This window comes from Aulonocara sp. 'chitande type north' Nkhata Bay, linkage group LG12 (genome assembly GCF_057382095.1).
Source record: "Aulonocara sp. 'chitande type north' Nkhata Bay isolate Kocher_YH1m ecotype deep benthic linkage group LG12, A_spYH_male_GT1.1, whole genome shotgun sequence".
Lineage (NCBI taxonomy): Eukaryota > Metazoa > Chordata > Actinopteri > Cichliformes > Cichlidae > Aulonocara > Aulonocara sp. 'chitande type north' Nkhata Bay.
In genome coordinates, this window is record NC_141355.1 from 29,047,188 (window position 1) to 29,060,604 (window position 13,417).

Consider the following 13,417-nt stretch of genomic DNA (forward strand, 5'->3'; position numbering starts at 1 on the left):
TTAACCCATTATTTATCCGCTGAAAGCAGCACTGTACATTGCGGTAGATGCCCTCACTGTCGCCAAGTGTTTGCTCAAAGAGGCTGATTTTAAGGGTTCTCTCTGTATTATTGTAGTAAAAGTGCATTGAGACAATGCAGATGTGATTTGGTGCTATATAATTAAACTAGACTGAACTGAGTATAACATATTGTAGCACACTGACTGAAGTGTAATATTCAGTCCTCTGGAGGGACCTGGCAACCAAAAAAAAGTTAATTAAAGTCTTCTAAAAAAAACATGAACATGTAAAGAAACCATTAGTTAGAGCGTAAAATCAGTATTGCAGCAGCGATACTATCAGCTCGAAAGGAAAAAGCATGAACAAAAGTGCATCACAGAATGTGTCTTAAATATTCTGCGTATGCTATTTCAGACAACATCAACATCCCAGCGGAATTAAACCCACGGCCAGCCTGTTGACTTCACATCATCAGGCTGTAAGTCCACTTGTTTCCTCCATCCTCCAGCTGCACCCCTTACCCCACCCCCCGCCTCTTCCGTGGATCTCTCTCGCTCTCTCTCTCTCTCTGTGTGTGTGTGTGTGTGCGCGCGTGCATTCCTTTGCATCCAGAGCAGCGGCAGTCGGAGGTTGAGAATCCGCGCAGAGAGGACACACTCTGCAAAAATCAGCTATCATTGTCGCCGTTACAACACAGGAAAGCATGCAGGTAAGATCAACATCGAATGATTATTTTCTGTAATCGGGCATTTAAAAAAGGCGGCTTTTCTTCAGGTTGCAAAAGCAAAAACGCGTCTTAAGTTGAATTAACGCGCGGCATCTCCTCTACCGGCTACTTGTTGGCTTGATTTATATTTTAACCAATTTTTTTTTCTTTCTTCGCGGACCTCGTTGGCTCATTCCCTCTCACTTTTGCCGAGAGCTGAGTTTCGGAGTGAAGTTATGTAATTGCAGCTGTGGAAGCTGCCTGTGGAGGAGACGCTTCGCTTTTAGCGCGCAGCAGAAATCCTGCAGACAGCAAGTGTCACTTGGCATCACGTCTCCCACCGCGACTTTTGCTCCCTGTCATCAAATTCTTTTTAACGTGTGGTTTATATATGTCATTATTAATGTGTGTGCGTGAAATAGACGTCCTTTATGTGATTCACTCGTGACTTCAAATCTGTAATAATCCTCGATTCTAACGAAAGAGTGGGATTGTGCTGGTAATTCTGCCGGTGTGTGTGTTTTCCTCCATGCTGATGAATCAGTTTAGGAGCTCAGATCTCAACAAAAAGCAGCCTCTGAGTCTAAATCCGAGGTAATAGACTGTAAAGTGAAAGCCCAGCCTCCCCAAAGTGACTTCTACCACCTTGCAAGGCAGTGCTCATTAATTCTCCCAGAAAGAACAAGTTTCTCCCTTTATGGCTGTTTTTTTTTTTTAATATAGCGGGCTGGAAAACAAGGGCAACCCTGTGCAAAATATAATTTAAGAAAGGAGAGACACACATCATTCAGCAGGAGACGGGAGGCTGCAACATGTGTGTAACAGTTTCAACATAAAATTCTGATAATCTCAGACAGGAGCTGGTAGTCACACGCAAACAACTCACAAGTGCATCGAGCTCTGAGTGGTGAGATTTTGATTGGTTGGAGTTGGTTGGAGTACAAGCTTGAGGACAGTGCAGAGCCTCTTTGAGATTGATGATACTCATCATCGGTCACTCGGTGGGTCAATAAGTCAGTCAGTAAATTGATCAATAAATCACATGAACATCAGATGGAGAGCTGAGGTCTGTGTGCATGGACGTATGCGTGTACACTCGTGGTTCTTTCAGTCACCATGCTGTATGTATGATGTTTAAGATGAAAAATACCTAATGCATGGGCACAAAGTACAAAAAAAGAAGCAAATTCTGACATTTCATGGACAAAGCAATGCTTGGCATTTTTTCCTTTCTGCATTTAGCAGCTGTTATTTGCTCCAGTTTGGTACCTCCTGTAGGTTGACTGTTGCAGGACCTCTACCTCATCATTTTATCTCTCCTTTCTCTCTGGCTATTGACATGCAGGTGTTTGAATTAAATCACGATGTGAGGGAGCTGGGCACCTGCTGTTTCAGTGGGTGACTCACTTCAGTTTATTATTTGCTGTAGAATGACTGCGTGATCAATATTGTTGGTAGTTGTTTTCTCATTCTGAGTCATTTTCAGCAATATCAGAGTGCCTGTTGAAAGAGTGAGCCTGACATTTTTATATTTTATGCCACACTCTGCCTCAGTTTGAAAAATATTCATTTGGATAATGATAAATGTGAATTTACTCAGTGCTTTTATTCTCTCCTGTTGTTGTTTCATCTGGTTTAATGCTTGTTTGATACCTGAGTAATGTTTACTTAAAACTTCCAAGGTCTGCTGTTTTAGGAAATTATCTCAGTTTTTAAAATGTCAGTAAAAAACTGAACACAGTGACATAGTTTAAAACTTATATTTAACTAAAAATGGTATAAAGAAATGACTGAAACTAAGAAACACTGGCTGTTTGAAAAAAATACATGTTCAGTTTGAATTTGATTCCACCACTAAATGTCCCCAAAACTGTGAAAGCTGTAAAAAAAAATCACCTGGTGGAACACTTTGTAGTTGATGCAGTTAATTAGTAAAACGACCGGCTCTATGAGAATATCCTAGAGAGGCTGAGTCTTTCACCTCTGTGGGACAGGACGCACGGGCAAGTGGTTTAATCATTTAGGAATCACGTTTTCATTATTAAGAGAATTTTAGGATATTGTTATCGGTGGTACAGCGACAAGGCTGAAAACCAAAATAGCATGGCTGTGATCTTAAGGATCTAAGATAGTGCTGCATTTAAAACTGACATGATTCTGTGGCGGAAATTACTGCACAGGCTCAGAAACTCCTCTAAAAAGCACTGTCAGTGCAGCTCGTTGTTTCATCTACTGATGCAAATTAAAATTCAACCGTGCAAAAAGGAAAAACAAACCCAGATAGGCCCTCATTTTTGGCCCTGAGTTCATGTAAGATGGACTGAAAAAAGTGGAGAACTGTCCTGAAAGCTGTGTGACCAACGGCAAATTTTTCCAGAATTGACTGTTTTTGAAAATCATAGACACTGAGCCCTGCAGTCTAAAGAGGAGAGCAACCATCTGGATTATCATCAGTGTACAGTTTAAAAGCCAGAGTCTGTGTATTAGTGCACATCACACTGGCAATTGAGGATCTTTGAAGGCGCCATTAAAGCTGTGTAATGCACATTTAAGAGCAAAATATGCTGCCATTCAGACTTTTTCTTCTTTGGGAAGTCTTTGCGTATTTCAAACTAACCTACAATTCAGACCTGTCATCCAGTGAAAACATTTGGTGTTTATTCTTTTTAATTTTTACTTTTGGAATTTTAGCCTTCATTTGACAGGACAGGGCAGACAGTTAACAGGAAAGTGGACAGCGAGGGGGAGAATGACACGCAGGAAATGATCTGGGGCAGACTCAAACCAGGCCCAAGCAATGAGGACTTCAGCCTTTGGCACATCAGACACCAGTTCAACCAGGTGAGCTGTAGCAGCAATCCTTCTGGTGTATTATGAAACAAGCAAACAAACAAAAAAAATGTGACAGAGGAGGCCCTGAACTACTAAACAGCTAAAATCTCACATCAAACAAAAGTGGGAAAACTTTTGACTTGTCAAACTTCAAATTTTCGTCTCCTCAATTTCCAAACTCTTGATGTTTTTATAAAGATGTGATGCAACAAGAGGTGACTGCTTTTTGAAAACAAAATATTCAAAATGTGTATAAAAGAATATTTGTAGCCAACTATAAATAGTACGTGAAATGAGTATTGAGGGGTGGACTCAAACCTCATGTCTGCACATTCCTGCCAAACCTATGTTTTGTTGACCCTGTTAGCTTCCCCAACATCCTCCTTAATCACTAATATCCCCTAATTACCTTTTTAGCTCTTAAAGTAACAATGTGTAAAAACTTTAAGCTGTGAACTGAGTTCAATTTTCAATTACGTTTATTTTTCACTCCCAATTCAAGTGCAGAATCCTAGCCACTGTGGCTGTTATAGGATAAACATGTTTTAGTCAGCAAAAGAGATGTTGCCAACCAACATGTTTCTAATACCGTTAGGACTGGATCTGGAGCCGGCCCAGAGTTCTTTCCCTATCTGTAGAAGGTTGTAAGTCTGCTGTTTACCTCAGCTGTCAATGCCAGGTTAAAATTGTCCACCCTTAGTTACTGTGGACGAAGATGTCAAACTTTGTGGAAGGAGTCCAATACGGGTCCGACACATTCACTTCTGAACAATGAGAGTCGTACTGAGGTGAGCTGTTCAGGATATGCTGACCTGTTGGTAGCGCTGCTGTTTTTGTCACTGTTAGCTACTATTAGCCTCTGTTAGCTGCAGTTGATGGCAATAGTGAAAAGCTCTTTTAAGTAGCTGTAACACTGCTGGAATCTGATGTTTAGTGAATAAACACTCAGATGTGATGATTTAAATTTTTTTTTTTTTTTTTTTTTTTCTAAATGACATCAGAAACAGCAGTATGCGACATTACGTGATGGCAGAGCTTCAGTTCATCCTTTGTCATTTTTTTTTTTTTTTTTTTTTTTTTTTTTTAATAAATAGGACAGGGGGAATGAATGAGAGAGAGAGGGGGAGAGAAAGAAAGAAAACCAAAGGGGAGAAGAGACGGTGAGAAGGGGGGGGAAGAGAGACAAACAAAAAAAAAAAACTCCTGGGTCACCTGTATGGAGAAAAAAACAAACAAACAAACAAACAAACAAAAACAAACAGAGGAGACAGCAAACAACAAAGAGCAACATAATAATAGAGAAAACAAACCACCATCACAATAAACTAGCTAGTCATAGATATCAGTATTTACTAAGTAATAAACGATATTGTGCAGCACGCAAGATAGACAGCGCACAGTGTGCTTTGAGGCAGCAGCCAAGAAAGCTTTAGTCCGCGTCTGTGAATACCCATGTGTGCATACCTGTGTGGATCAGCATGCTTGCATTCCAAAGGTTTCTCCATGTAATGATCTGCTAGGGAGTGTGGGGGGGCCACAGCCCCGTCCTCCAGGGTGTGAAGCGGGTATGGAGGAGATCAAAACTCCAGACATCCAGAGGCCCCCAGAACACAAGAGACCATGGAAGACCAACAGAGGGGCAGCCGCGCCACTGTCCCAGAAAGAGCTGAGGAGAGTCCCAGATGAGGGCTCGCCCAGCAGCCGCGGAGCAGAAGTCAGGGGGAGTTGCAGTGACGCGCCCGTGAGCTCCGCCGGCCCCCAGCTGCGCCTGAGTGACCGAGCCCTAGGCCGAGAGGCCGGGGGCACCCCACCTCCAAAGGGGCCCGAGCGAGCCCCAGGCCCCAGGCCCCGACAAGCGGCCGCCAAGGAGTGAGCCGGTGTGTACCCGGACGCCCACCCCCAGACACAAAGAACCACCAACACACCGACACCTGAGGGAGTCCGCCACCGGCAGGGGAAGTGGTGGTGGGTGGAGATAGGCCTCCAAACCTTGGAGGGCCTGAGGTGTCCCCAGAGAGGTGGCGTCTGATACCCAACCTGACATATAGACACAGACATACAGGCACACACAGACACAAACATCCATTCCCACCCTCATGCTCTCATATGCGCTCACTCCACACTCAACCAACGTGGAGACAGACATAAAGAGACGCTGTACACACAATCACACTCCCCAAGCGTACTCTACAAACCGGGTCTAGGTACCCTTGCCCCTGGAGGGGGGAATTGCACCCAGACCCAGGTGGTGTTACCCTTTTCCCTGCGGTGGGGAGAGGCAGACCACCCCGACTCCGCAGCAGCAGGGAGGCCCCACACCCCAGACCGCAGTCGGACGGCCAACTCCTCCTACTAGCCCTCCCGCTCCAGCAGGCCGCAGAGAATGGGGGTGGGAGAAGACTCCAAACCTCCCTCCACCCGCTCATTGTAGTGTTGATGCATATGTGTTCTAAGGTGCAATTAAAACCCAGGAGGGCATGGAGCTACCTGCCAAGGAGCAGCAGGTAAGCGCATAGTCCCTCCTGCTAACCCTCAATGACTAAGTGTATTTAAAATTGAGAGGTGGGCAACGACGTCAGGGGTGAGGTATACACCCTGATGGTGATTTGGACTCCGTGATTGTGCCCACCCCCAAGATCCTATATGTATGTGTAATGAGAGTGTGAATAATGTGAATGTCTAAGTTGTGGGATAAAATTGAGGCAGAGGCAGCCAGAAGGGGACAGGGGGGGGGGGGGGGGGGGGGGGTAGCCTCCTCTGCACCCTGGTGACATACCCCCACTCCAAGGCCCTGCATGTGTGGGTGGTTGTGGAGGAGCGGGAAGAGGGAGGCAGCTGGAGATGGGGAGGGAAGGAAGGGAGGGGCTGACCCCAGTAGGCACTCCCACCCTCCGCGACCCGCCAGGGAAGGGGGGCCCAGGCCCATCAGACCGGGGCCCAGTGCAGTAGCGCCCCCCGGCTCCACAGAGCCCTGGACAGTCCACCCAACCCCACCACAGAGAAAACTGCACCCACCCCACCAACCACACATCTTCCAGACTACATAAGACGGTAAACGCCCAGGCTGAGATCTTCCTCCACCTCTCCTGTATCTCCCCCTCCTGCAGAGAGTTCCTGAGAGAAGAAAGCTCCTGCCAGATGTGACCATCCCCCCCACCAGTTGAAGAGCCCCCCAGGCGGCTCGATGCACCGGCGGCACCCTGCTCCAGGGCCGGGCCCCCATGCACCCACCCGCCCACAACCCCGGCAACACACCAACCAGGACCCGAGCCCCCGAGGCCCGGCCCGGGCCCCAGCCCAGAGACGGAGCGCCCCCAGAACCTCACGCCCATCCCGGACCCACCCAGGGGCAGCCAGGTTGCCAGGTCAGTAACCCGCGTCCGTCAGCACAGACCCTCCCCTAGCCCCGCTGCACGCAGCCGCGAGGAAACAGTCACCTGAGAGCCAACAGAGCCCTCAACCGGACGTGACCGCTACCCCGGGTTGAGCCCCCCAAGGAAGTGCGGGGGAGAGTGGGCATCCCTGTCTGGTGCCCCTCAGGAGACAGAAGCTGGAGGATGTCTGGTCATTTGTTCTGATACGAGCCGTTGGGGAATTGTATAATATTCTTATCCAGTTTATGAAAGAGTTTCCAAAACCAAATTTGTGTAAAGTTGCGAATAAAAATTTCCAATTAACTCTGTCAAATGCTTTTTCTGCATCTAGAGATAATATTATGGCTTCGATGTTTTTAACGTATGAGTAGTCTATTAAATTAAGTAATCTACGAGTGTTTGTTGAGGAGTGCCGACCTTTTATGAAACCAGTTTGGTCAGGATGAATTAAGAGGGGGGTCATTTTCTCTAATCTCTTTGAGAGAGCTTTGCAGATTATTTTAAGGTCTACATTTAAAAGAGAAATTGGACGATAGCTTGAGGGAAATAAAGGGTCTTTGCCTGGTTTTAGCAGGAGACTAATGTTGGCAGAATTCATATTTGGTGGTAGTCTGCCCTTTTCCTCGATTTCCTGCAACATGCTGTGGAATACTGGTGCCAAAATTGTCCAGAATTCTTTGTAGAATTCTGCAGGGAAGCCGTCTGGACCTGGAGCCTTATTATTGGGCATACTTATCAGGGCTTCCTGGAGTTCACTTGGCGTCAGTGGCGAATCCAATTCCATTGCTTGACTGTCTAGTAATTTTGGAAGAGTTACGTTGTCAAGAAACAGATCAATTTCATTTTTAGATGGGTTTATTTGTGGTGAGTATAAAGTTTCATAGAAATCCCTAAAAATGTTGTTTATTCTTCCAGGATCATATATTGTGTTCCCCGATAAATCTTTAGCAGCACATATAGTTGTTTTTTCTTTATTTATTTTTAGCTGGTTAGCTAGAAATTAAAAAATAGGATTTTTTCTTCTCCACCTTTGGTGTGTGTGGCTAGAGACCCATCACAGATAGAAATAGATAGAGATGTATGCCATATTGTATTGTATGTATGAGGCTTGTTTCCTGCCACTGAAAATACTTTTTTTCTGTTAGTCAGTCTTAGACTAACCCTAAATCTAACCCTAATTTCAAGTTAGCCAAAATTTCAAAGATAATAATGCAAAATTTGGAGTTATGAATGGCAAAAATTGTTTGTTGGTTTGTTTGTTTGAATTGCAGAAACTTCCATAGGTCTGGGATGGAAAACAGCCCGCAGTCATACTTCTCCCTGTTATAAGAGTTTTTATTTAAATCTTTCTACTACTGTACTGCAAGTAAAGATCACAAAACAAGTATTTTATAGTGGAATTTTGCTTTAGGGGAGTGTACCCATCATAGCTATTACACACACATAAGCCTGCAAGATGAGTGAATCTGTGGTAGACAGGCTGACGGCAACACACCCACCCTCACCCTCATGCTGCACCTGATACTGTGTCTTCGGGACCCACCTGCTCAATAGGTGGGGTGATTGGAAGTTGTAGACTCATTAAATAATTTACCAGGTCTGGTAACTGTATCCGTTGAAGTGGGAACAGGGATGGGCACCACACAGTTCTGATCAAACTTCATCAGCAAACACAAAAGAGAGCTTCTGAAAAACAACAGAAAACTTTTAGCTCACCAAGGTCAAGTTGTTTTGTTTTGTTTTTCCAAAGTCTTCCATTTGTCTTATGATTACCATAGCTTATATTACCAGGAAGCTACACACACACACACAGAGCCAACTTCATATTACCAAGAAAAACGGAGTATTATTGACCTAAAAGGGTAAAAATGCAGTGAGGTGCAAAGATGCTGCTGAAGAATATCAGTCACTGATCAGTATGTGTTGTTATTATCTGCCAGTATTTTTATTGACCTGTCCGGAGAAGAACGAAGCAATGTGATATGTTTCAGACTGACTGGTGTGTGGTGTGTGTGTGTGTGTGTGTGTGTGTGTGTGTGTGTGTGTGTGTGTGTGAAGGAGGAGGGGCTGATAATTGAAACATGTCTCTTCTGTAGCTCTGAGCCTCCCCAGAGTATTAATTCTTTCACCACATGCAGGCTCACACATCAATATAAGTCTCACTCTTGCTCTTCCCTGACACACACACGCACACGTGCGCACACAAACACACACAGCATGCAGTCCATATGGATGTGCTATCCTCCCACAGACACAATGATTCGCTTTGACAGCGTTTAGGACACAAATAGTATCAGCTGTCGACCGTCAGCCTGCTTTCATATTTCATAATTTCGTCATCATGCTGCTGACTTCACATATAGAGCCGCACTGTGCCACATCGCAACAACAGTAATGCAGATATTTTCTGTCTGCTTACAGTAAAGGTTACAGCTCTGCTTGCTGCCTTCTTCAGAAATCTGAGAACAGAATTGGGCTCATTGTCAAAGCTTTATCACTTTATCACCTATTTATTTGATTCAGATGCTGTATATGCAGTTGGGTGTGTGATTTAATTTATCTGGCAAATGACTTTACAAAGAGAAGGAGAGGTATTGCATACACAGTTGACAGGATCTCATCAAACAAAGAGACAGAAGCTAGAAGGAAACAAACCAGTCAAGAAGAAGATGAACTAATATAAATGCACCAATCATTATCATCCTCTGTAATGACACGTATGAGGGCTTTCTGATCTCTTGTCACTACTGGCAGCACAACAATTGCTGTCTGTGCTTTACAAAATCAATACATTGGCTGTATCAATATTTGACTGTTACGTAACTGTGCAGTGCATTTCCACCATTATAACTGTGCCTTCATTAGGTTTAGACCCAATCAAAAATGAAGACATTTTTAAAAGAATTAATGGTGGAAGCTCATATTAAAAATGATAAAAGTAATTAATGAGCTCAACTTGCAAGAACATCACTTTTAATTTTGGATATTAATGTCAGAGAGAGGTTATCAATATGATAATTTCAGGCATACACTGTCCCTATGGGCATAGCAGCCTGTCAAACCTCCCGCTCTGTTTGGTAGGCTCAGCCACTCAGAAGAGACTTGGTTTAAGCTGAGGGTTGGCTTAAAGGGGGAGGAGCTAAATAAAAAAAGCATATTTCAGACTGCTCAGAATCCCAGTATGAGATAAGTAAGGCTACTCCTGTTTGCTGGAGAAAAAGAATTGAGGTCTGTCCATCAGAGTGTCCACGTCACACTCTTTTTTTGAAGTCACGCTGACCTCCTGGGGCTACTATTTTGGCTGATTGTCCACGTGGAGTTCTGAGCTGACAAAAGGCATCTGTATCATTGCGGCTTTACTTTGGTCGTCTCGCTGTGCTTCCTCCCGTTTGGCTGTGTTTTCAGCATGGTGTCCCGATGCGTCCATCTGTCTTTGTTATTATGAATGGTGTCCTGATGTGTTGTTTGACTGCGTTGTTATTAGAGATGGCACGATACCACTTTTTTATGTCCGATACCGATACCGATATCATAAATTTGGATATCTGCCGATACCGATATGAATCCGATATAGTGTTTTTTAATCAACAAAACTGTTTTTTAAAATATCTTGCTGCATTTTGCAAGTCTGCAAGTTCATACTCAAGTTTAAAACAACAACTACACTAAAGCTATTCTGTTATACCTGTATACAAAAAAAATATTTCATAGTTCAGCAATACTGATCAATCTAATAAACTTAGACCTACACCATCCTCCCTATTCTGGTATTTTAAAGAGTACTTAGCGTAAATATTAAGCAACCTAACTAATAGGGTTCCAACTCCCAGCAACAACAAAAATAAATAAATAAAAAATAGGGAACCACCCCTCACGCGCCACCTCATGATGCTTAATCAACGTAATCAACCTTAATTTGATGCAGTGTGAAAAAAAATGCACAGAAATCAATTATTTTTCAAGAAATATTAAATAGATTCAACATCTTTCTTCAACAAAATTGCAGACTGCACAGATGGTACCTTCCCAAAGGAAAAAGTACTATAGCTTACTAGGGTATATATATTAGACTTAATAGTCACTATATACAGTAATTGACTTCTATTCATTTTACATCAAATTAAAACTTTGTGTGTCAGATAATTATTTATTAAAAGCTAGACATTTTAAATGAGAATAAGAAAGAAAAGTATGTCTTTGTGCCCCCTTTTCCCAGTTAATGCCCTATCGGCCCCCCTGGCTAAACTTTGCTAGATCCGCCCCTGCACAGTTACCAGCGTCAGCTACGTAGAAAAAGATCCTGGTGTAGAAAGTAATATTAAATAAATTCTAACAACAGCTTATCAAGCTTAAACGTGCTGCTGTTGTTCAGCCGCTGGTTTCCTCTTTCTGGTGCAAAGTAGGCCAAAAGCAAACTAGAGACACGGACTCGCGACAGAAAAGCCGATCAGCTGATCATTTAAGCAGTTTCACGATTGAAGTAGCAGCCGGAGAGCGAGAGGCAGTCGCTCGTTAAGCTTAACGCAGGAATGCTTTACAAACATTCAGAGATGGACTTACACACTTGCTTTACTTCTCTCGGGGATAACTTTGTCGGAGATGAAATGCCGGGTTGCTAGCGAAGCTCCACATGCTATCCAGACCACCGACAGGTCCTGCATGCCACAGCCGCTCTATCACGTGATGCATACTGCTCCACTGCTAACGTTCTGAGGTGAGTTACGGCGTGTTGCAAGTTTTGTGAGGTGCTTTCGTGATATTTAATGGATCGGATTACATTTTTTATTTTTCTCCGATATCCGATCCAGTCATTTAGGTCAGTATCGGACCGATACCGATACGTAATATCGGATCGGTCCATCTCTAGTTGTTATGAGCATAATTTCGGCACTGTGGCACTGCGGCAGCCACGTGACTAAAAACTGAAATTTGACATCTTTGCCAGTTAAATTTAAAAACGTTAGTGACATGGAACAATGCCCCGTTTTTTTCTTTTGCTGGTGAAACAGAGAGAGGAAATAAAGACAAGGAGTGTGCAGTTTGTAGGCATTTAAGAATGTAAAGCTGCATGAATGTACATTAACATGATTAAATGACATATGTACTATGGGCTCTTAGCAACAAAACCATAAGGAATCACTACCAGGCTCTGCATGATGCTCCTTCATCTCTGTGGAGCTCCTCCTGCTATTTTTGTGTTACAGATGCAGTTTTGCAATTTTGGTCAAATCTCAGCAGTAACATGGTTTCTAGCTACTGCAAGATACTTTTTACAAAAAAAGAAAAAAAATCCCTGATAAAATCAACCATCGGTACACTTCCTGCTTAGTATCAAACCAGCTGGTGGACTTGATGAAGCATTTAGCAGCCAAGAAGCTATATTAAGTTGGTGAAAATCAAACAAGACCATATAACACACTTGCCATTAAAAACAAAGGAAAACCTAACAAGGTGATGACATGTGGGGTGTTTTTCCCCCAGCTGCTTCCAGTCAGACAAAAAACACTCAGAAGTTCCTCTCCATAAAGATGGAGGACTCTCAAGAGACATATTTGGTATGGATCAGATGTTTAGCTCCTACTTTGCTCATAAGGCAGCTTCATTTTTTCTTTTCATTAGACCAATCCCTCGTCTCTTTTAAACTCCACATTCTATTGTTTGTAAGGATCTGCTGGTTCCTGATCCTCATGGCAGTTTTAGTTTCGCCGTGCTGAACACAGAGGGTGTTATCCAAGAGTTTTCTCCAGCTGACTTCTTGTCATTTAGATGTTTTAAATAAGAAGAATTTTCCTTTATTTCATTTCTTTTAAAAGGACAAGCACAATCTTTTCATTTTTCTGCTGCCAGTGATGTCATAACTCCAGGTGTTTCCTATTTTAGAGCCAGTCTGTGCCATGTTATTTGTCAACACACTGTGCCAACAAAATGAACCAACTCCCCGTGAAGCTGCGTTGTTCTCATGCTGCTTCACAAATGCAAGGCAGAGATTTAAGAGCATCTCACTCTGCTGGAAGCCTGGATGGGTTATGTGCGAGGGTTTAGCAAGTATTCACTGTACTTCTCCCTTTGTGCTGTCAGTCCTTGTCACCACGCTCCTCCTTCTGCCTGCTCGCCTTATCTCCCCGCATATGCAAGCACACATGGGCATGCAGAGGCTGAGTCTGCCTTCCCTTCTGTTTAGATCCCAGCTGGTATCTCTGCTTCACCTGGAGAGGAGCATGGTGACAGGTGACATTATGTGTGTGAGGGGGAGGAGGGGGAGGTGCCCCTGCAGGTGGGAGAGAGATGGAGGAGTGATTGACTGTGAAATAAATTGGAAGGAATGAAGAGGTGACGAGATGGAGCGATTGAGAACAGATTTGTGCAGACATCCAGGGAGAGGAGATACAATAAATATTAAAATGAGGGGCTAATGAAATGACTGTTGTTTTCCCATTGTGGATGTGTTGGTGTATGTGTGCATACGCTCAGTTTCATTCTGTCTAAAATCAGGTTAAGGCTTTG

General features: G+C 43.7%; 1 protein-coding gene across 2 annotated transcripts in view; it reads left to right on the top strand.

The window, feature by feature from the left end:
• Nucleotides 1-576: 576 nt before the first annotated feature.
• Nucleotides 577-13,417, top strand: part of kcnip3b (Kv channel interacting protein 3b, calsenilin) — a 62,183-nt gene continuing 49,342 nt past the window's right edge. Inside the window, exon 1 of one of the 2 annotated variants that reach the window (XM_086314893.1) lies at nt 577-710. In XM_086314893.1, the coding sequence (XP_086171019.1) occupies nt 705-710 (6 nt within the window). In that variant the 5' untranslated portion in view covers nt 577-704. Of the gene's footprint in view, nt 711-3,425; nt 3,549-13,417 lie in introns of those variants that run through there. The other variant, XM_086314897.1, reaches the window with a different exon arrangement.